A 23,847-nucleotide genomic window follows, 5' to 3' on the forward strand; every position below is an offset into this window, starting at 1 on the left:
TGCTTGGTTTAGAATCGACTGTGCTGGAATTCTGAAGCTGCGGAACTCTGACATTGAGCTGCGGAAAGGCGAGACGGACATTGGGCGGAAGAACACCCGCGTCAGGATGGTGTTCCGCGTCCATATTAACCAGCCGAACGGCAGGACAGTGTCCCTGCAGGTGGCGTCCAACCCCATTGAGTGCTGTAAGTCCACATCAAGGCATTCACATGACCCATAGATGATTTGTAAATCTTCCTATAGCAATATAAACTACACTGACTTGTTGGGCTGCTCTACTACAATTATATTGCTATAGACTGATGATAATGATATGCATTGCAATACATTCAACGGCAATGTGACATATACATTCATGTGAAATAGTTGAATTTGCACTAATTTGCATTGATTCATTCAAATACCCTCAAATACTTATCTAGGGCTGAATATTGCGATTAGCATTTTCTAGCTTTTACCATTCAGTTTACACAGGGTGTGCACCAGACATATCTTCCACTACGTCCTCCTACCCATTACAATAAAGCAAAGTAAGTCAGTGTCTTTAAATTTATAGTGATACTGTCAAAAATAGTTAGTGAATTTTTAGCCTGCTCATTTCTTCAGCTCTAGAGTGTAACTTTCATGACCACTGGATGAAAGCTTATCGCACATTTTCGTTCACGAAAGGCAGTTTCTGGCGCTGAGGTTTGCCAGAAGCTGTCATATACTATGAGGTAAATGAGAGGGATCATTATACAGTACTAAAAGCACAGCTCATAAAATAAGAAGGATTGCTGGTACTTGGCCAGTCGCTCACTGAAAACAGCAGCAATATGAAACATATCAGAAAAGCCAGAGCTAGCCAGGTTTCAATGAGGTTAATATTTTTTTTTCATGGCTTTCATGCGTTGAGGGTATGCTTGCCAGCTCAATATCACCACCAGATTCAAATTTGGGAAGATCATTCGGTTGGAGATGTGGGCAATATGGTAAAAATGTAGGATCACAGTCAGGGGTGTAAGGTTGGAGCATTTTTTCTGGGCCTCTGGAACTCCAGATGTTGGACCGGGCTGAGGAAGATGCTTTGCTGGCCTAAAGCGGACTATAGCTCGGTTTGCTCTGGAGTTCTGAAGCCCCAGAAGTTGCTTTGTGTGCTTAAAGTGCACCATGGCTGGGTAAACTCTGGAATTCGCCCCCTTGGTTACTTTAGCTGGAGCTTTAGAAGTTAGAATGTCGTAGAGTTATATGGATATAATGTTTAATATTATACATATTATATTGAGTTTTTAGTCCAGGGTATAAAAAGTACAAGAGAACCTATTTAAAAAATATGGAGCCAAATATATACAGTTGCAAGTACCTGGTTTTCTGCATTGCTTAAGAACCTGAGGGAGTGCCTCTTTCAGGGTTATCCATTCATACTCTTGGAGTAATGTTAACAGCACATTCACTCCTAGGGAGAGTAGCAATAGTCCTGTGTTTTCATGGATGGATGTAACATGGGTGGAACGTGGGCTAGGTGGGTTCTATGTGGACATGGGCTCTGAGTGGGTTTGTACATATGTTTTCACTGGGACCCAGTTGGGCTTCCCAAATGAGCCCCATCGTTACAACCCACCTTAACTTCACATGGGTTTCATCTAGGTCCCATGTGTAGGTCCCTTCCTGGTCTCATCACTGACCATGGTGGAACCAACATGGAACCCATGGAGAAAACTCAGTTGGGCTACCAATACAGACCCCTGTGGGCATGTTATCTAGGAATTAAACTCTTATGGTTTTTAAAATTTGTAACAATAATTTAAGAATGTCTTAAAATATAGATATTTTTAATTGAGTAGAAAAGTAGGTGCTACAAAGGGGTGTGCAAAAGAGAAGTGTGAGATATGTGGGCAAAACCTAAAGGTTTAAGGAGGTCAGTGTAAAAGAAACATCTTCACACTTCTTCTGTGGCATCGCTCAAAGAACCCTTTGTAGAACTTAGTGTACTTGCACAAGGACATAAAAGTGTATTTAATTTTAATGAAAGTTTGGGAGTAAATCTTCCAAAATACCAATCTATTGTACCCACCTCTGATCACCATAAAGCATTGTCCGCCCCTAATCATCTTATCACTGTACTTGCCATTTCCACATTACAAACACAGTGTAATAATGTCATATTTGAAGGCTATGAAAAACATTAAGAAAAACTGTTTTATTGACCTTTTACAAAAACAAGCTTAACAAAGACCAGCTGTTGAAAACAACATCATCAAGCTCTGAATGCATCATTCAGGCAATCCAAAAGTTTCCACTATAGTTCCAAAAAATTTACAATTTAATATGGAAAATAACCCGTTGAATTTTCATCTCATTAAATCTACAATCAGTACTTTTTTATTTTGGAACAGATATTGCTTAGGCTGCAGGAGACGTGTTTTTTCGGCTTTGCCGAGGGTATGAGACATTACGTAGTTGACGTGACATCTTGTTTAGATCTTTTAAACCCATTTTAGAAAGATCACTTTAGGTTTTAACTCAGTGTTTGTGTGTGTATGTGTGGTTAGCCCAGCGGTCGGCACAGGAGCTGCCTCTGGTGGACAGACAGAGCATGGAGAGCTGTCCTGCCTCGGGAGGTGAGAGGATGGTGCTCAGTGGACATAACTTCCAGCCCGACTCCAAAGTGGTGTTTGTGGAGAAAGCACAAGGTAGGAGAACTCTTTGGAACTGTAGGAATGTGGTTGGATGTTATGGCTGAAGTAATGGAAAATGTCTTGATGGAGGCTATTAGCTTCACCTAGAAAAGGATTGGAGGACTACAACGTGGCTGTCTGCTGGACGAGAGCTGAATGCCAGAGGCAGGGCATTATATGTAGTCAGTCTATTGGGCAGTGATTGGTGTGGAGTAGTGGGTAACAGAAGCACCCACCCAACAACACCACCAATAAAGGTTCTTGGGCTCTTGAAGACTCCTCTTGATGGTGCCTTAGCCTGCCTTTGTGACATGATCAAATGTAGTGATTCTCATAGCTAGAGTATTGAGAGCATATTAAGAGCAATATTAACATGATTACATACCTTAAAACTAATATTCCATTAGCCGTACTTTAGCCATAGCTGTATACCTTGATTGTTTTAGCCTACTAGTATTAACTTTTGTTGTTTTCTATTATTTCACTTACTTTAGTGTTTTTTTCATTTCAGTCATTTAAAATTTCATTATTATTATTAGAGATATCCCGATCCATTAGGCCTGATTCAGGCATCGGGTATCGACTATTGTAAGACAAAGTAAAACACTTTAAAGTCTGCAGCGTGTTCGTAATATAAACACATTATAATATAAATTGACATTTAGAAAATAGTCAACAAACAAAGTAAATCAGTCCAGAATGTCTGATTATAGATACTGATGATTTTAATTTAATTAATTTTGTAATTAATAGAAACAACCAAATTGGATCAAATAGGAAACCTAAAGGGTGACCTATTAACCTATTGTTCAGCTCTGCTACCACAAAGAATAAAAAACATGAATATAATCGTGCCAAAAAATTACATACTCACTTCAGTGCAGAGTTTTTGGATAAAATGTTATATTATTGCTGTGGCTGGGACAGTGGGAGATATCTGTGCCAGCTCTTTAAGCAATTAGCATGCTGGCTAACAGTAAAATCACAGAAATATGATAACACAGTCTTCTGACTGACTGTGTGCTGACTTTTCCCTTTTTTTGGTTTATTTAGAGCCAGTGAGAAAGGCTAACATTAGCTTTCAGGGACTAGTTCAGGGCTCAGCGGTCTAACGTGCTTCGTCTTGAGTTTGAATCCCGAGCCATGCCACTTTGCCATCAGCAATCGAAATCCTAGGGGGCACAATTCTCTGTTGGCTGAGGAATTAGCATTTCTCTGGGTTTTGGGTCTTTGGAGCTGGCCTGCAGACATCAGCGTAGTTGAAGCAGGTGCACTAAAGCTCACCACAGTTGAACCCGATGCAAAGTTTCGGATGTGAAATTGATTCGCTCCGGAAGCAGCTGAGGTGAAATTGCTATTCATCGCTAATCCCACTGAAACGAATGTAATTTGGCTGGTGAAATTCACCAGTAGAAGCTTAATATTGTATATAATACATAGTACTAGATATATAATATATAATATAAAAGTGTATAATAATATTATAGATCCTGGCACTATCATTCTTTACAGCTGACTGTTTATATATATATACATATATATATATATATATATATATATATATATATATATATATATATATAAGTACAGTGCAGTTGCAGTACAGTGCAGTGAGTTTGCAGTTGCAATGGAAGTAACTATTTCTATTTCAGTATCTGCACAGTAGTAAATTAAGCTTTTGCAATGTTGTACTCTTAGCTTAAAGGGGAGGTTCATTAGATGAGTTAGCCACACAACCAGTCAGAGACTGTTATGATATCGTCATCATATCGAACATAGCATTTCATGTCCATATCATGCAGCCCTACTCCTGATCCACTAAGTGTATAAGGGCATGTCCACTCAGTGTGTGTGTAGGTGTGTGTGTCTGCACGCTCTGTCGCGCGCCTTCAAAAAGAAAACCCTTCAGACCACTCCCTCCCTCCCTCGCTCCCTCCCTCGCTCCCTTCTCTGCCGTCAAAATATCCCTCTCTCTGCCAGAGTGCCACATGTGGAGCACATTAATGTGCTGTATTTTTAACCCAACAGATTTACATTTCCAGAACTTTCCATTGCCTGTGCAAGCCAGGAATGAAGCACAAACACAGAATGTGGCAGTCTGCACTGTCCCTAGTGCCTGGGCGTTTGTTTTGATTTTTTTTTTCACCACACTCTCTCTCTCTGTCTCTCTGTCTCTCTCTCTCTCTCTCTCTCACTCCCTTTATTCCTGCAATTTTTTCCCTCCTTCCTTTTTTTCCCCCCACATGGAAAATAGCAGCGGTAGCCCCGGGCTGTTGATACCTGAGGTTTACAAACAGTGTTTTACTTGATGAGTTGATGAAAAAAGAAAAACGGAAGGCAGGGCATGCAGGAAAGGACGAGACAGAGTCGGGTAAACAAGCTGGATATCCTACAGGCTGTAGAACAAGGCTGAAGGAAGTAAGGAAGTGCCCCCATTGTTCTACCTGTGAAGAGAGGATCCAAGGACATGGCGGGCCGCCGAGACGGGGTGTTCTAGAACAACACGGGCCCCGTCCTGTTTTAGTCACCGTTCTGCTTGACCTGAAGAGAACAGTGAGATGTTAATCTCAGGGAATCAGCGCTCAAACAGTTTCAGTAGTTTGTAAAGGTTAAAGGTGGGGAGGGAAAGCACAGCTGAGACCCTTCTATGATCTTTTTACAGTGTTTGGCTTTCCTGTTTCAGGAAATAGACAAGAAACTCCTGGAATCTTAAAAAACATAGGGTTCCTCAAGGGTTCTTGTCTACAGAACCATGACAGCTCAGATGACACGGATTTGGATGTTTAAATGCTTCTTTACCTGGTTAAAGGTGGAAAAAAAAACTATTGGAGATGGTTCTTTAAGGAACCTTGCAAAAAGAAGCCAGAGAACCATTTTTCCAATACTGTATGGAACCTATGCTTATATTTAGAACTACTGGCATTTCTGTGACTTATAGTGGGACGATAGTGGGAACCTTTTTAAGGAGTTCTATGTAGAACCATATATATCTATAAAAGGCTTTGCTTAAATATGTTTTTGCCTGGTTAGAGAGGTCTTTGGATTGGTGAAAAAAACCTTTGGAGCTGGTTCTGGAGTTAGAGAACCCGTTTTTATTACAGTGTTCAAAAATCAACGTAATATAGAACCACCCGCATGACGCTCTTACACATGGATAGGGTGACACTCTAAGGAGAAAAGGTTCTATATAGTACCTGAAATCAACCCTAAATCTTAACTCTAACCTTAACCTTAACATTTAAATCTAACCCTAAACCTAATCCTAACCTTTACCTTACCCTGGAATCAACCCTAAATCTTAACTCTCACCTTAGCCTAACCTTTAAATCTAACCTTAAATCCTAATCCTAACCTTTACCTTACCCTGGAATCAGCCCTAAATCTTAATTCTAACCTTAACCTTTAAATCTAACCCTAAACATAATCCTAACCTTTACCTTACCCTGGAATCAACCCTAAATCTTAACTCTCACCTTAACCTAACCTTTAAATCTAACATTAAATCCTAATCCTAACCTTTACCTTACCCTGGAATCAGCCCTAAATCTTAATTCTAACCTTAACCTTAACCTTTAAATCTAACCCTAAACCTAATCCTAACCTTTACCATACCCTGGAATCAAATCTAAATCTTAACTCTAACCTTAACCTAACCTTTAAATCTAATCCTAAACCTAACCCTGACCTTAACATTTAAATCTAACCCTAACCCTAAACTTAGCCTTACTCTGAAATCAATCCTAAATCCTAACCCTAACCTTAACCTTAACATTTAATTCTAACCCTAACCTTAACCTTACCCTGGAATCAACTTTAAAACCTAACCCTAACCTTGATTCAACCCCATACCCTAACCCTAACCTTAACCTAAACCTTAAATCTAATCCTAAAAGGGTGAGGTTAGGATTAGGGTGCAGGGTTACATTCAATAGTGCAGGGCTGCTCAATTCTGGTCCTGGAGATCTACCACCCTGAAGAGTTCAGATCCAACACAACTGACGCTAATGTTTAGTTGCTCCTGAAGGCCTTCATTATCTGGATCAGGTGCATTAGATTCGGGGTTGAGCTAAACTCTGCAAGGTGGTAGATCTCCAGGACCAGGATTAATCTAGTGCTGAGTGTAGACCATCGTCTCCTCCATTTATTAAAATAATCCAGATACTTGTTGATGGGGCTTTAGAAAATTCTGATTACACGAGTGCTTCTGCCAGTAAACCCTATGTAACACCCTTTTAGAACAGATAGAGATAAACATAAATACAGTGAAAAGTAAGAAGACTTTTGTGTTGTTTGCCAGTAAAGTTGCACAGGTTTGGTTCCTGACTTCTCTGAGCTCCAGTCACTGTATGGATTTATCCGGTTCCACCAGCAGCTCTCCTGGTTTACTGTAATGAAGGTTTAATAATGTTTTGGATGGAATCTGTAAATCCTGGGCTTCTGGGCAGAGCATTAAGCCCTAAGAGGGGTAAAGATATATGAGTATAATGTATAAGTGGGTGGGAGGGCACTTTTATTGTTATTAAGCAGTGCCTAATTAAACAAATAGACAATCCTCCCCTGGTGCTTCCATATATATAATAAACATGACCCCACATTGTGCTGACATTGTGTGAAAAGAAACGTGTACAGGCATAGCTATGGCTGGCTGGAGGAAGGGTGTGTGTTCTTGTTTTTGTGAAGAGGGTTTCCCCACGTCTGGCACTAGCTGTGGATTCTTGGGCAATCCTCACATGGAAACTCCCCTATGCCAGCCCACCAGCATCAACCACGGCAGCTAGTGCTCTCTCTCTCTCTCTTTTTCTTTCTTTCTCTCTCGTCCTCTCCCTCCTGCTGATGTTTTTGCTTTTGAAGCCATCAGAAGTTCAGGTACACTCTTCAAAACAGATTCTTTAAGGGTTCTTTTATAAAGGCGGTGGTTCAGTGTAGAACCATGATAACTCAAATGTGCAGACATATTATATATAATCTCCATTATCCAGTCCGCTGCCAGTAACGTGGGGAGCTCTGGTGCAGCCTAATGGCATCACCATGCCCAGTGGTATAAAGACCTTCAGCATTAGGCTGCTGAGCAGCGGGACTGCATTCTCTGGAATGATAGAGCTTTATCCAGTAACTTTGGGCTGAGTTGAAGTGCAGATTGTGACCCAAAACCAAATCGTCCACCATCCCATCAGAACCTTACCTCCCTAATGCTCTTGTGGCTGAATGCAATCAGACGTTCCTAGCAATGTTCCATCATCTAGTTTAAAGCATTCCCAAAATAAGAAGTTGCAGAAAAGAAGAGGCCAACTCCCTATTGATACCCTTAATTTCAGAAGGAACGTGGGATGAGTAGATGTCCATAAACTTTTGGACATATAGTGCATGTATGTATTTTTTTAAATGGCACTGTGAGAAACAGCTTAAAGTAGATGAGCAGGTCACATCTGCTAAAGGTAATGGAAAGAGAAAGATAAGAGCGAGTGGGCGCCACGGACAGAGCACAGCACGAAGCTCGGAGGGGAGGGATTGTTTGTGTGCTTTGAGGGAAGGAGAGTGAAAAGGGGACTCCTACAGTCTGACTCATACTCGGGGAATCTCTCTGTCTCTCCACCTCCCTCTTATTCTTTCTTTCTGTCTCTCACTCTCTCTCTCTCTCTCTCTCCGCTGTGTGGGCAACGTGACACCCTGCATTGCTCTTCCAGCTGCACATCAAACATCCAATATGCGTATCTCTCAGAGAGGATTTAGAGATTGCAAGAAGAAGCAGGGAGGGTGAAAATCAGACAAGCATATTTAGCTAAAGTAGTTGTTGTTGGACGTTTGCACACACTCAAATTGGACGTGAATGGCATTGCAATTGGGTTTGGTACTCAAAACCCCAGCCATCAAGCTTGTGGACCTCACATGGGTGGAACGTGGGCTAAGTGGGTTCCAGGTGGGCATGGGCTCTGCTGGGTTTGTACATGTGTTGTTATTTGAACCCTGTTGGCTTCCCAAATGGGCCCAATTGTTACAGCCTACCTTAATCTCACATGGGTCTTATTTAGGCCCCCATGGTTAACCCTTCCTGGTCTCATCACTGACCCTGGTGGGAATCTGGTGGGCTTCTGAATGTGGGGCCAACAAGAAACCCATGGACAACATTTCTGGATCCCAATTGGGCCGACCATATAGGTCGCATATTTGTCAATATGTTTGCATATTTGACCTCTTCTGAGGAGAACTGGTAGATTTCAGTCTAATTTATGGGTTTCCTGGCACAGGCACGTTGGTTTTTTGGTTTTTAGCACAACCCACATTGTTCTGACGGCCAGAAAATTGGGATGTCCATTGTCAAACCTGATTAGCCTGGTTTGTCAACAACCAGCTCTGATGAAGTCATTGTCTAGTTGGAACACCCAATTGTGTCCATGTTTCACATGCCTGAGGTAGTCCACCTTTTTTAGTGCTCCAACCACTTTGTACAATGTACCACCAGTTCCATTGGCTAAAAACAGCCCCAGGGCATGATGCTACCACCACCATGCTTCACAGTTGGTAAAGGGTTCTCATCTTTAGGGGTGAATGCCGCATCTTCAGCCCTAATACATCAGCTAACGGACGTCTGTGCTGGCCATCCCGAGAGAGCATAGCCACTTGTGCTCTTTCAGGCTCCAGCTTCCGATGGCAAGCAGCATGACCTGGGGTTTTAACTAGCAAGTTTTTAAGAGTGTAGCTAAACACTGTAGGACACTTTATTGTTGCAAATGTTTTTCTGTAACATTTTGCCACATTTTTCAGTGCAAAGCTTTGGAGTCAGCTCCTGATTACCAAACTTCTAGAACTGAGGAATCAACTCTTTTTGGAATAGACTCCCAGCCCTATGGATTAATAATGACAGGGTGTTTCTTTTTCTCCTGATGGCTGACGATAAATCCATCAGAGTTCGTTTTAGTGAAGTTAGAGAATGGTCCCCTTTGAAGAGAATGCAGTCAGCTCCTGGTAGATTGTTTATATGGAGAGAGAACTAGACATAACAGCAGTACTTGGACGTGAGCAAAAGTAATTGGGAGTCTGACTGATTGCAGCTACCATGTTGTCACCGAGCGCAGCGTTTGCTTTGAGGAAATCAAATGGCATGGCTAAAAACGCTCACTTGAGAGAAAGTGCTTCCAAGGGTCATAATTCAAAGCGTGACTTGCGCTCTGCACATTCTGCTTTCAGCCATCATGTAGAGTTAAGATAGCATCAGCAGTGCAGTCATCTGCGGTTGCAGAGTGTGTGACTTTGTGAAGATTGCTGTCTGGCTTCTATGCCCTTAGACATCAGAGGTGCAATCAGATCCCCAGTCGTTCCTCTGTTCTTTTTTTATTCGGCCTACGCTGATGGTCGCGATAAGGCCCAGAGTGTAGCATTTACTCAACTGCACGTCTCTCTTAGCCGCTGCTCCGGCACGGCTAACGGTGCTGATTATGTTGGATGGCTCTTAAACTTGCTGGCCCAGCAATCTGTTGATTTTGTATGTAAATGTGTAATAACAGAACTTAATGGTGTTTGGATTCTCTTTCTGTGGAGCCAAGGCCGACATCTAAGGTAGCTCACGGCCTTTTTCCGTTGATAGGAGAAAGCATGGGTGAGTATATGTGTGTGAGTGAGTGTGTGGGAGGGTGTATTACGGATCAGTGGGGATTCCTAGCAGAAGGTGGGTGGGGGGGGGGGGATAGGCAGAAACAAAGAAACTCCCTCATGAGGGAGGAGTGCTTTTACATCTGGACCCGTTGGATCTTTCACTGGCTGTCCAGCAGCTGAAGTACTTGAACGTTCCTTTATTGAAAACCGCTTAAAAGAAGCCTTTGTTTACTAATAAAATGCATATTATTTATGTGGTTGAATTTAGGGAGCTACTGGAGTGCAGTGGAGTCCATTTGAAAGAGCAGTGCCATTTGAAGATGAAACTGATGGGGCTTATGAAAGGAAAGGTTTAGGTATGCAGATTTGCAAAGTCTGTCATACTGAAGGCAGCCATGAAGGAATTGTAAGACATAGCTGAGAGATCTAGTTAGTAGTTGTGGATAAGTAGAGGTGAGGTTAATTAAGTGTAAAGTATTTGGTGGTTGAGGTGGGCTTAACCCAGCGAAGGACTGACGGGAAGTGCCGAGCTGATAACCCTTGTGAATAGGGTGTAATCTAGTGGGTGATTAGAGTAGGGCCCTATGTGTAACCCAAGTATTAGGTGCGGGTAACGGTTGGGGTTAGGGATTTTTCATGATATTGTGGTGATCCCTTCAGTTTTGAGTATTCTAATATCTTCCCCATTCATAGAGATGGAATTTTGGTCTTGTGTGACTGGAAATAACTGCCCAGTGGCCTTCCAAAGATGGCTGCAGAGTAAATCGACTTTGGCTTTCATCACAAGAGTGTTAAGCACGCGTACAGGCCAAAAGATTCACAAAATCTGTCTTGACCATTCACATGGAACTGACTCAATGACATCTGATTTAAGAAAGATCCGATTCGACATGTCCACACAGTTCTGAAAAAATCATATCTGTCTCACATTAGGGGGAAAAAATCAGATTTAAATTACTTTAGCCAGGTTATGTGAACACAACCTTTTTTTGTGGTTTCAGACTTTTGGACCACACCCTACAGCTTGCTGGTTGCAAAGCCTGATGAAATAAATTGGAAATTAAATGTGGATTGTTTTACTTGACACTTTCATTCGCAACACCAATAATTGGGAAAGCAAACTGAATTGAATAGATCTGAGAGAATCGGCTTTGCTCTTTAAAAAGGAAGATGTTGCTAAGCAGAATTGGGATGAACACCTACAGTATATTTCCCAAAGTATCCAGACACCATATTTTATTTTCTGAATTTAGCTACTTTAAGATGATCCAGTGCAATTAAAAATGACAGTATGATACAATCTAGTACACCACAGGATAATACAGCATAGTACAATATAATACAGTACAGTACAGTACAGTACAATACAATATAAAATTCTTGCTAATTAGAGTAGAATTAGCAATGTTTGCTAACAAATACAACTAAAAGGTTTATTTTTCGAATGTACAAAGGAAGATGGACTTCCTAGCCTCTGCAAAAGTGGTTGTGTATACTCAAAGCTAACTTGGAATAACTATTCTGTTTAAGAAACTACACAGATACTCACTCAGATACTAATTCATGCGTGTTTGGTTGCTATGTGTGTAAGCGTATGGTATATTTAGCAAAATTCTATTCAGTATTTGGTAAGTGTCTTTGTCTACGTGTGTATGTCAGCCTCTGTTAGGAATTTTACAGTAGCCATGGTCCAGGCTTGTATGCCTGTGTGTATGTGTGTGTGTTTGCTTGCTTGCTTGATTATGTGTGTGTGTGTGTGCATTTCTGGGTGCGTGAGTCAGCATCCATCAGTGCAGTCAGTCCAGGTATAGGTCTAGGAGGAGAGCAGGCTCAGACAGTTCAGGTTGATCTTGGCTTTTGCTTCTGTCTGCCACGACTCGACTCTCCAGATTGAATTCTTCACGGCTAATCTGAAGGGCACTCTGCCCGTCGATGGCTTTAGTTACACCTAAACGATATAAAATAACCAAGACAGGGGAAACCCCCAGAAAGCTCTTGGAAGAGGCGATGCGGTGAAGTATGAACACTCAATATCAAGTTGCACGGACATATGTGAAGCGTTAGCCACAGTTTAGCATAGTTAAGGCTTGTTCATGCATGCCAAATGAAAGGATATTAAAAAGAGTTTCTGAATTTTTGTAATAAAAAATGGATGGACAGATTAATTTAGATGTATTTTGTGGGGCATATAGTAATTTTATATACTTTTAAATTAAGGGAGTGTTTGGAACACTGTTTTGAAGTCAAGAGTTTGGCTCTTAGTTGATTTATCTCATATTAAATATAGGACTTTTTCATGTAACATTAGGTAATACATCTGGGGTTCCGCAAGGGTCCATTTTAGGGCCTTTTCTTTTCTTTCTTTTTAGCTATATATCGTTGCCATGACCCAAGAACTGTGTATCTCCATTTTTCTCATTTTTTACTTTTACCAATGAGTAAAAAATAGTCAGAGATTCCCACATGTTCAGTGTCTTGCTCGGTCACTCTCTCCTTTTCCTCACTTTTTTCTCTGAAAGCATCTTCTTGGATGTCTTTACATCCTTTGCAATGATGCCCATCTTGCCCATCTACTTGTAGCTAGCTGAAGATTCATAGTGTTGGTGTGAGGCGTGTACCATAAGGCATTACACAGTACTCGCGAGAGGTCTCATGCAGCTCCTTCAAACTTACATGGTGCAGTTGCCAGCATTCCAGGTTAGTTAGGCAATGATAGAGAAGCTATTCTTCCTATTTCAGTCAGTGTCTCATCGGAATGATTTTCAGGGTGTTATTTTACAGTACAGTTGCAGTTTTGATAAAGTGTTAGGGGATCAGTCAAAGGCCACTTTTATAGCCAGGCCTTGTGTTATAGCCATTATTACTCAACTAATGATCCAAATAATCATTCAACTACCCATTTAATGGATATTGACAGCCCCACAACATGGCCTTGGAGATTGGTTGGGAGAGAGTTGAGAGAGTTTATGTGTAGGTGTGAAGTGCATTCAGTGAGAGAGGCTGGCTGAAAAAGGATGAATAGCCATCAGTGGGACTCCCTTTCCACACCAGGAAACAATGGCCTCCACTTAACAGGCCTGACGTTCGTCCGTCCCCTGACACCTCCTCAAACAATGGCCTGTTTTCACAAACAAACCACTTACAGACACAACTCCGTCATAATCACTTCACTGTACCCTCAGGTCTGTAACAGCCCAACAATAGGATATCCCACATCCATAAACAAATCGTACCCATCGGCAAGCGGGCGACAACTGCACCTTTTTTTTATTTAAAGATCAACCATGAAGGAGAGAGCACACTGCAGGGTTTGGAAGTGGCAGATAGAGGAATAGGCTTCACTCTGTAGAGAGTGTCCACAGCTGCACCTCATCAGTGCGCTGGAAAACTGGCGCTCGGAACCAGCTGCAATTAGGGCCATCCCAGCCTGCACTCAGCCTGCCTCTCTCTCCCTTTGTCTCTCTCTCTCTTTTCTCTGTATGTCTGTTTCTCGATTCTGCCTTTCTTTGCCTGTCTCTCCAGTTATTTTCTCTCTGTTGTCTGCCTTGGCCTGCATCTGTCTCTCTGTCTCTGTCTCTCTCTCTGTCTCTGTCTTTTCCTTTATCTGACTTTGTCTCTCCCTCTCTTTCTCTGACTTTCTGAATCTGTCTCTCTCTCTTTGTCTGAATTGCTTTATGCTGTTTTATTTTTTCTCTTCATTCTGTTTTTCTTTTTATTTACTGTCTTTGTTTCTTTTATGTCCTTTTCTTTCTTTCTTTATTTTTTTCTTTCTCTTTATTATTCTCATTATTATTATTATACTTGTTTCTCTTTCTTTCTTTCTTTTTCTTTCTTTCTTTTTCTTTTTTTCTTTCTTTCTTTCTTTCTTTCTTTTTCTTTCTTTCTTTCTTTCTTTCTTTTTCTTTCTTTCTTTCTTTCTTTTTGTTTATTTTCTTTATTTATTTGTTTGTTTGTTTTTTTCTTTCTTTCTTTCTTTTTTCTCTTTAATTTTCTTTCTTTGTTTTTATCTTTCTTTCTTTATTTGTTTGTTTGTTTCTTTCTTTCTTTCTTTCTTTATTTGTTTATTTTCTTTCTTTCTTTCTTTCTTTGTTTTTTGTTTGTTTCTTTATTTCTTTCTTTTTATCTTTCTTTCTTTCTTTCTTTATTTGTTTGTTTGTTTTTATCTTTCTTTCTTTCTTTCTTTCTTTCTTCCTTTCCCTCTTTCTGTCTTTCATCTTTAATCTTTTTCTTCATCTTCCTTTTTCTTTGTATTTCTCTCTTTCCTTTTGATTTCTTTCTTTTGACTCTTTATTCTCTTTATTTTCCTCTTCCTTTCTGCCATTCTTTATTTGTGTCTTTCTTTCTTTCTGTCTCTTTCCACTTCCCTCTCTCTCTCTCTTGCCTGTTTCTATGTCTCTTTTGCTCTTTCTCTTTCTACACCCCCCCACCCCACCCGCCTTTCACAAACTCCCCTACACTTGACAGAGGGAGGTCTGCTGCTTGCTTTCAGAGGATAATTGGCTCCATTCAGAGCCACGCAGTGAGCAAGCGCAGCATCTGTGTGTGTTTACTGTACGACACTTGGACAGAGTGTGTTTGGTGCTGGGTGTGCCCCGCCCCTGCTGCCCGCCTGCCTGGGGCACTGGGCTTTCTCTGTGGCCCACCCTAATCAGCAGCACAAGGGGCCTTTTGATTCTGCAAGCCAAAGCAGTTTGTGGGAGAAGTCTGGCAAGGCAGAGCCGATCCAGGAGCAGCCTTGTGATGCTGTTCTGAATTAGAGTTAGTTAAGGGGACGACCAAGGACTCTAAAAGACCATAGCTATGGGGTTTGCTGAAGCTTTGAAAGAGACGTGGTTTCGGGGAGCCCTTTAGGGTTTATTGGATGATTTATAAAGTAAGTGCCCAAATATTTGTGGACACCCCTTCTAATGAATGCATTCAGCTACTTTAAGTTGCACCCATGGTTGACACAGAAGTGAAAATGCACACAAACAGCTTGTCTAGTCCCTGTAGAGAAGTACAGTCGATAGAATAGGACTCTCTGGAGCAGATAAACATGAACATGAATGACACCATGCTTAATGCCAGGTATAAGGCCCCCCAGCATTGAGCTGTGTATCCATCCAATACATTTCGGATGAAATTGGGAGTTGGGGATGAGGTGGGGTGGTCAACATCAAAATCCTTTAAGCAATGCTCCAAAATCTAGAGGAAGGCCTTCCCTGGAAGTAGAGACAGTTACTCTAAAAAAAGCAGAATAATGACCTTGATTTCAGAAGAAACAATGGATAAACAGTTGTCCCAATACTTTTGTCCATTTAGTGTATGTTATATGTCCAAAAGGATTCAATCACTTAATAAGCACCCATTGCCAACAGAGGTGTTGCATAATGCCATATCTTGCATAATGTCTGATTAAACTGCCAATAGAATGGGATACTCTGAAGGTCCAATCATGTCCAAGGTCACCGTGTCCAACGCTAGGCATCATCTATGGGTATATAAAGCCTCACAAACCTTGGGCAACCTTTGCAATTAGTTTCGAATGGTATTTGTGCTTCAGAACTAATCACACAACCTCAGTACCTCATCAGGACGTCACTAATGCTCTTGTGGCTGAACACAGTCAAATCCTCGCAGCAGTGTTTCAATATCTATTGGAAAGCCTTCCTGGAATAGTGGAAGCTGCGACTGCAAAAAAAGGCAGGACCAACTTATTTACCCAGGTAATACCCTTGATTTTGAAGGAAGGTGTCCACAAACGTTTGGACACGTAGCGCATACTCATACTGTAGTTAGTCCTGAACTGCAGGCCTGTATACTCTCAGAAAAGGACAAAAAGGTGCTGTACAAGACGTTGTGAGGTGCTGACATTGCCTTTGATGCCATAGTGAATCAGCCTTGCCTGAGGACGCTGAAGCATCATAGCTGTGGAGGTTGTTTAGGCTTTGGATGACACATGGTTCTGGTGAGACCTTTTATTAGATCTTTTACAAGTTTCATGAGTTCATGAATTTTATGTAATTATGGTTGGACATAGTGTGCTCACCCAACCAGATGTGCTTCAACCACCCTTACGGTTCTCACACAATAGAGAAAGAAGTGTTTGAGAGGTACTGAGTGACCACCAGAGTTGTGAAGAGACTAGTTGGCGCATTTGATGGTGTGTTCTGTAGTTACTTTGACCTTGAATAGTAATGGAACCCCATCTTTGGTGCCCAGTATAATTTTCGAAGAACCCTTTCACCTTTGAATGGTGAGAAAGCATTTAAACAACCAAAGGGTTCTTCAAGTTGTCTTAGTCCTATATATACCAAAGGGACAAAAGTATTGGGACACCTTCTATTCAAACTACTTCTCAACAAGTTCATCCTGTTTTTGTTGGAGTAACTGTCTCTATTGTCCAGGGAAGGGTTACTACTAGATTATGAACAATTGCTGTGAGGATTTGATTGCATTGAGCGGCAAGAACAGGAGCAAGGGGTCAGAATGTTGGATGATCACCACCCTACCTCATCCCCAACTCCTCAACTCATCTCAAAAGTAATTGGATGGAGCACCATCCATCATTCCAGAGAACACAGTTCTTCCACTGCTCCAAAGCTCAACACTAGGGGGCTTAATAACCATCTAGACCATGCCTGGAATTAGGCATGGTGCCAATAGGTTCTGCTCCAGAGAATTCTATCTCATTGGCAGTAATTCTGTACTGGGACTAGACAGGATGTGTGTGTGTGTGTGTGCATTTGCACACTAAATAAATTCATTAGAAGGGGTGTCCATAAACATTTGGACATATAGCGTAGAAACACTGGATTTACTAAATACCACTGACCTCCACATGGCAGACCAGTGTTCAGTTGACCACCCAGACAAGAATACCACTCTGTACCAGTGAAGGTCCCTTTGGATTAGAGAAAGCAATTGTGGGAGTATTGGCAACAGGGCAGTGGAGAATAGTGGGCTGTCTTTCTAAGCTTGGATATGCATTGGATAAGTGTTTTCAAGAATTGCATGTGTCTAAGTACAATTCCAATAAATGTATTTACCTGACTTTAACTGTTGGGTTGAGAAGCCACTACTATTTAAGCTAGTAGAAGGTCCGGAGTCAAACTGACTCTCTTGGTATGGTTTGAATTAGTTCAGCCAGTTAAGTTAAGCTGTATTCCTGAGTCCTGAGTTAAGGGGGGCGGGGTAAGATGACTTGGAGTTGGCCCAGTAAAGATGATTGGGTCCACCAAAGAACACAGTGTTCTTTTATGAAACAGACAGGTGCAGGTATCTCACTCACAAGGCCCTCTTCCAGCTCCTCTGGCCCAGAGGAAAACCTAAATAATAACCTGAAACACTTTAGTCCAGAGGAGCACTTTCACAGACAGCAAATCCCCAAGAAATTGCCCAATTTAAGCTTTGGCTGCTGTTTTTTGGAAAAAAAAAAAAAAAGACGGTCTGGAGAGAGAGTGATAGGCAAGGGCAAGACAGAGAGGACATGAAGAGCAGTGGCATTTCTTGGAGTGCTTAGCCAAAAATAAAAAGCAAAAAAAACAAAGAAGCTCATATAGAGCTCCCCAGCAAGTACCCTTCATGTCCTGGTAGTAACAATGATAATTTACTTAGGAGGGAATCTCTGGTTGCAAAGACACGAAACACGTTACACTGCACAGTCACACATGTCTACAAATATGCAGAATGGTGTGTAGAGTCCAGCAAAGCTGTAAAATTGTCAAAATACCAGCATATGCAAGCATCAAAGCTTACAAGTCGAGAATTAGCTACATAGCTAACAACGAAACATACATTGTGTGAACCTAATTTACATTCTGCTCGTCTTATGACTGTTATAAACGCATGTGGTTATCTCAGAAATGAATAAAATTACAGCATTTTAGCTAGCTAACGTTCTAGCATCATAATAGTCATGAGGGTGCTGATGTTATTCTGTCTGACCTGTTCACATTAGAGCCCTTTAGATCCCAAATGTGTAATACATTAATGAATAGCATGATTCTCGTGTGTACATGAGATGCTAACAGGTGTACAATTTACCACCTATATTAACTACCCTTTTATGCAGCCAATCAGTAATCAGGAAACTTACACTTCTCTGGTGTTGGAATGGCAACAACCACGACGATAGATCTAATGAAACATTGTGTTTTTTATCTCAATAAATAAATGTATATGTGTCCTACGACAGTGAATCCTCAAACAAACCTCAAACAAACAAATGAAAACAGCTAGCTAGCTAACGTTATAGCTTCACAATGGTCTGGAGAGTAAAGCTGCTTCTGTACCTGATTAAGTTTTTGAACATTTTTCTTCTCCTCACACAAGTTGTTAAACTGAATCATGATACCCTTGGCTAGCCGACTAACTTTGCACTATAGTAGGAGCTTCCTAATGTTTTTAACACTGCCCACCCCATAGCAGACTGAGGTTCGGTTCCCCGACCAGGCAACCACACAATGGTACACCAATAAGACTCCTAACGCTGCATTCGCCTACTTGATTCAAATGTCAGTCGCTCTGGATATCTAGATAGCTATCTTCACGTTAGAGTTTGTCATGGCATATTATCTCCATGCCCTGATTTAGCTTGCACTGTCATGATCATTTGCAGTTGATCATTTGCAGCATAGAGATCTTTGTCATACTCTGTTTTGAAGCCAGTTTGTGGCCTCATGTGAATTTGAGAGTTGGCCAACATACTCAACTTGAGTTCCTTTGCCTGGAGGGCCCTGTTGACTGTAGGCCTCAAGAAATTGCTTGGTTTGCTTGCCCTCTAGCTTCACCTCTGATGAAGAGATGATGGAAAAGGGAATGAGTGCGCCTGAAAGAGTGGAGCAAAATGACCGAGATAGAGAGTCCTTCAGCAAGGTCTGAGGATAAAAGGCAAGCGGGAGGGGAGATCTAAAAAACATGTTTACTTCTGGCAGTCCGGCTCAGAGCTCTAATGTTTCCCTGCTGGCAGAGGTTCTATGGCGAAGAGAAGGAGAGAAACAGAGAGAGTGAGAGAGAGAGAAAGGGGAGAGACGAAGAGCTGTCTCTGCTTCCAGCTTTCATAAAAGAGTGCTGGCTTCAGCGGCTGCCACATCACAGCCTCCTCCTACCTCAGACCGATGCCCTCCTCAGTGTCTGCCCACTAAACCCCAGCGTAACATCTAACCTTACTCCTTAAAACGCTGTCAAAATAGCCATGAAATTTAATGTCTGAATAATACATCTGGTTGGCTGAGGAACTCCTAACCATGGAAACCCCCCACCTCTGTGGCAATCAAATGCACAATGCTCAATATAATCTTGAGTCATTTATACCGTCTTGGATATCCATTGATGTGTCACAGATCTGATGAAGCAATCTGCACGATATCTCCACTTGAATTTGCCTTTAAACCCTTTAATGGCAAAAACATAGCCAGCTACTTCTCACTGTTTAAAGGGCTTCAAGGATCTGTTGGAGGTTCTTCTATTTGAAACGGTGGAGGAACCTCCTAAAGTGCTTTAAGAGGCCTTTAAGAAATGAAGAATGATGAACCTTCTTAATCTAAAAACCTTTTCTTAAAGTTTCCTTAAAGCACCATAAGAGGTTATGCCATAGGTTCAAACTGAAGAACCTCCAAAAGTTCCTCAAGGATCTTGTCCTTTTAGCAGTGATACTTTTAACCCCTTTAGATCCCAGACTTGTTACGTCCTAAGGCTTATAATTCAGTAACTACAGGAACTATAGTGCATTCAGTCTTGAGATACAGAAGTGTTCAAGTTTAAATTATTAAATGCAAACTGTCTTGTTGATTTATCTTATTAATCTTAACTATCATTTCATATAATCAATCAGGAATCAGAACATACCACACATTTTACTGACCGTTCATTGTCAATACCTTTGCATTATATCGTGCACAACCAACATGATTTACCGCTGCCACACACAGGAAATCACATGAATCTCTAGTGTTGGAATGGCAACAACCAAGATGATAGATCAGCACATTGTCCCAGCAACTGCAGCCCTTTTACCACCTAATAACTGGAATATGGACATCCATGTTGGAACTCTATGTGCTTTTTTCCACTTTCCCCATTCCATACATTTTTGACTCTGGCTTACACGCACACTCTGTCCTGTTTGATTACCTGTACCTTTAGTTTTATTGTGTTCTTATCCAGAGGGACTTACACAGGTACGCAAATGTAGCCTTAGTCTTCAGTCTTGCCCAGTACTCTAATTGGTATGGCGGCATGTGCTGCCCAGGTCTGCAACGAGGAAGGCGGTTTGGGTAACAGTTTACTTGGATGGTCCATAGATGCCTCGTAGATGCTCACCTCACATTCAACTAACATTCATCTGAATGTCTATTAAATACAACAGAACTCCAAGCTGAATGTAAATGATTCTCTGTGGAATGTAACCCTACACCTAACCCTAATCTTAACCTTAACCTTGCATCAAACCCTAAACCTAACCCTAACCCTGACCTTAACCTTAACCTTGCATCAAACCCTAAACCTAACCCTGACCTTAACCTTAACCTTGCATCAAACCCTAAACCTAACCCTAACCCCGGCCTTAACCTTAACCTTGCATTAAACCCCAACTGTGGCTTTAACCTTCAAACAAACCTTAAGTTTAACCCTAAACCTAAACCTTAAAAAGGGTAAGCTTAAGGGTTTACTTAAGGGTTTAGGGTTATTTGTAGGATTTAATTCAGTAGTCAGTCATTTACATTCAACATGGATTCCAGTTGCATTAAATAGATGTTTAGTTGAGCATCTACAAGACGTCCGCACTGACGTCTACACTACCAACCAGTAAACCAATCAGTAAAAAAGAAGAAAAGGAGCTTCAGAAACTGACCTTCCAACAACAGGGCATCCAGTTATAAAGGTAGCGTGGAAGTACGTGCAATTTGTTTTGTTAGGGCAGCTTTCAAATGGTTGAATGAGATGTTTGAGTTTAAAGGACCTTCAGATATTGTTAGGGTTTTACACCAGTTGCACCAGTTTTACACCAGTTACATCGCTTTGCCTCAGCAATATGCACCTCCAAGCCACGGACCATCTAAGAATCTGAGCCATTACTTTAAAAAGTGCAAGGTTACAGTTTCCAAATCCACCTGAGCACATCTGTCTAGGCATGAAAAGTACAATGGAAACCAGTTTCCTTTCTAGTCTCTTTCAGATTGAACCCAGGGGCAACATCTGAGTGAAATCTATGGTAGTGATGTGTAATTATATGAAAATATTACTATGGGCTGTCAATGGAAAAGTCAAGGCGTACTCTTTTGTTCTGCTCAATAATTCTTTTGCTCTTTCCCTCTTGTTCTCTGACACAGCAGTGCTTTATGGGCACTATTGTGCGGTGGTTTTCTCATTCCTTTTTTTTTCCCCCGATTCAAAACTTCTCAGCTGTGATCTCCTAGACAAAAATAGCAAATGAGGTTCTAATGTGCCTTTTTGTCTCACAGCATTCGTCTGGCAAAGCCTGTGTTGTGGGAAGTCCCAGCAGAGAGAAGTTAAATAAAACTTTAATGCTAAGCTTTAATGAGGGATGACAAATGGCCTCCTAGTTGAAAATGACTGAAATGAGACGTCTGATGCACAACCTCCCACGATATGCTCTTAAAAATGCTCTTAAATGGTTTTTGACTTACAGTTCTTAATGTTTTTTAGGTTAAGTTACAGTTCAATTTTAAATTTTTCGCATGTTCAAAATGTTACAATCCAATCTGCAGAGCTCTAATTTTTATAGTATGCAGTTTCACAATCACAATTTATAAAAGCCCAGTCATTTAAGCATGGATATAACATCAGCTATAGATAATAATTTGGTAAGTCAGCAAGTAGCTGACTTGCTGGTCAGTAGATCTCAAGGTTCTTGACAAAGTATGTAACTGAATTCTGTTTTGAAATGGAAGACAATGAAGGGATGCTAATATTGGTGTAATGTGCTCATACTTTATCGTACCAGTCAGTACGTGGTTGGTGTGGCGCAACAGATAACACCACAACCTGCCAGTGAGTTACTACACCATGTGGGAGACTGGGGTTTGATTTCCGGTCTGGGTGACTATGCTGCACTACACCAATAAGAGTCCTTGGGCAAGACTCCTAACACTACATTGGCCCACCTCTGTAATACGAGTAACCTTGTAAGTTGCTTTGGATAAGAGCGTCAGCTAAATGCCATAAATGTAAATGTAAGTAGAAGAACTGCTGATCTGCTGCATTTTGGACCAACTGTGGCTTGGCCCAAAAAGCAATGAGTTGCCTCTAACATGGACGAAAGGCTAGTTCATCTGTACATCTGTTTTAAACCTGAGCTATTCAAAACCAGTCTGAAACCCTGCTGTGACCCATCATAAAAGATTTAGCATGGAGGCAGGCATCAACCCAAGCTGGTCTTTCAGATTTGTAGTTAAACTAGCTAAGAAAAGGTATTCTCTGAAAGAAGTTTGCAAGCTAACATGAGGTCTCCAACCAGCAAGTACACATTTGCAGACCCTCGCTCGCTACTCAGAGCCCCTAGTCAAACCTATTTCTCTGTCATTTACCGTCTGAGACATCATCAATGTGTTAATTGCCAGTCATTATTGATGTCCAATTATTGATGTCGACCGATCCACCAGGCCTGGTTCACATACATAGCTCCATAAAGCAGTGGTTCTAAAAGCAAGAAGTTTTTTCAGAGAACCAAAAGTTCTCTTTTGCCACTACCCCAAGAACCCCTTTTCTCCACCTTTCTTTTTTAAGACTGTAAACTTGCCCATCATTTTCGGGGAAGTGGATTTTACCACTGCTTTTACTGCGCTCTCGAGGCTCTGTTTGTCATGTGTTATGGGATTCCGCAAGGGGATGATGTAAGGGCCTCGTCCCGCTATAGCGGAGGCACGTCACTCACGCACACTTGGCTCTGCTCAGCTCGTTAGGGTTGCATCAGCTGCGCTCGCAGCCCGGCTTGGTCAGACACAGGCAGCCTATGATGCAAGCTCAGAGCTGCCTTAAGGTCTGGGTCTGTTAACCGACTCTCAAAGCCACAGACTTATGTGAAGGTCAACTTCTGGGTTTGTAAAGCAGCCCTGTAATCCAACAGGCTCCTATCTGTGGGCCGTTTCTGTAACAGCGGGAAACAACTACTTGACAGTCTGCTCATATCCTCAGTTAAAGCACATTTTGCTGTTGTCTGTGCTGTTGTGTTTTTTAATAGATATAAACAGAAAATGCATATTTCTTCTCATTTCAGATGGTCATCACATCTGGGAGATGGAAGCCAAGGTCGACAAGGACTCCTTTAAACCTGTAAGTCATTAACAGGAGCTCTGTTTGACAGCTGACTATTTTGTTGATGTCTTAACAAAATCTCATATATCAGCAACGATAGCTGTAAATGAAGAAGAGGGAACAGCTGTGAAATGAGAGTTAATTCCAAGTAATTGTCTGTTTATTTCTATTGGTCCCTTCATTGTGAAATGTTCACGCATAGTAGAGGGAAGCTGGTATTTTCAAATGGTGTCAAACAATATACCAAGATATTATAATATATATAATGATATTATAATAACAATCGCCAAACCATAATGAAATATATGCAATTACAGATAATCAGAGGTGAAAGCTGTTTCCA

The 23,847-nt window shown here is 41.3% G+C and overlaps 1 protein-coding gene across 2 annotated transcripts in view; it reads left to right on the forward strand.

Annotated features, from left to right (window-relative positions):
• nfatc1 (nuclear factor of activated T cells 1) overlaps positions 1-23,847 on the forward strand; it is a 66,204-nt gene that overhangs the window by 12,518 nt on the left and 29,839 nt on the right. For both annotated transcript variants that reach the window (XM_072675366.1, XM_072675367.1), the window contains exons 5-7: positions 13-185; positions 2,532-2,672; positions 23,467-23,522. In XM_072675366.1, the coding sequence (XP_072531467.1) occupies positions 13-185; positions 2,532-2,672; positions 23,467-23,522 (370 nt within the window). The remainder of the gene's footprint in view (positions 1-12; positions 186-2,531; positions 2,673-23,466; positions 23,523-23,847) is intronic.

Source organism: Salminus brasiliensis, chromosome 3 (genome assembly GCF_030463535.1).
Source record: "Salminus brasiliensis chromosome 3, fSalBra1.hap2, whole genome shotgun sequence".
Lineage (NCBI taxonomy): Eukaryota > Metazoa > Chordata > Actinopteri > Characiformes > Bryconidae > Salminus > Salminus brasiliensis.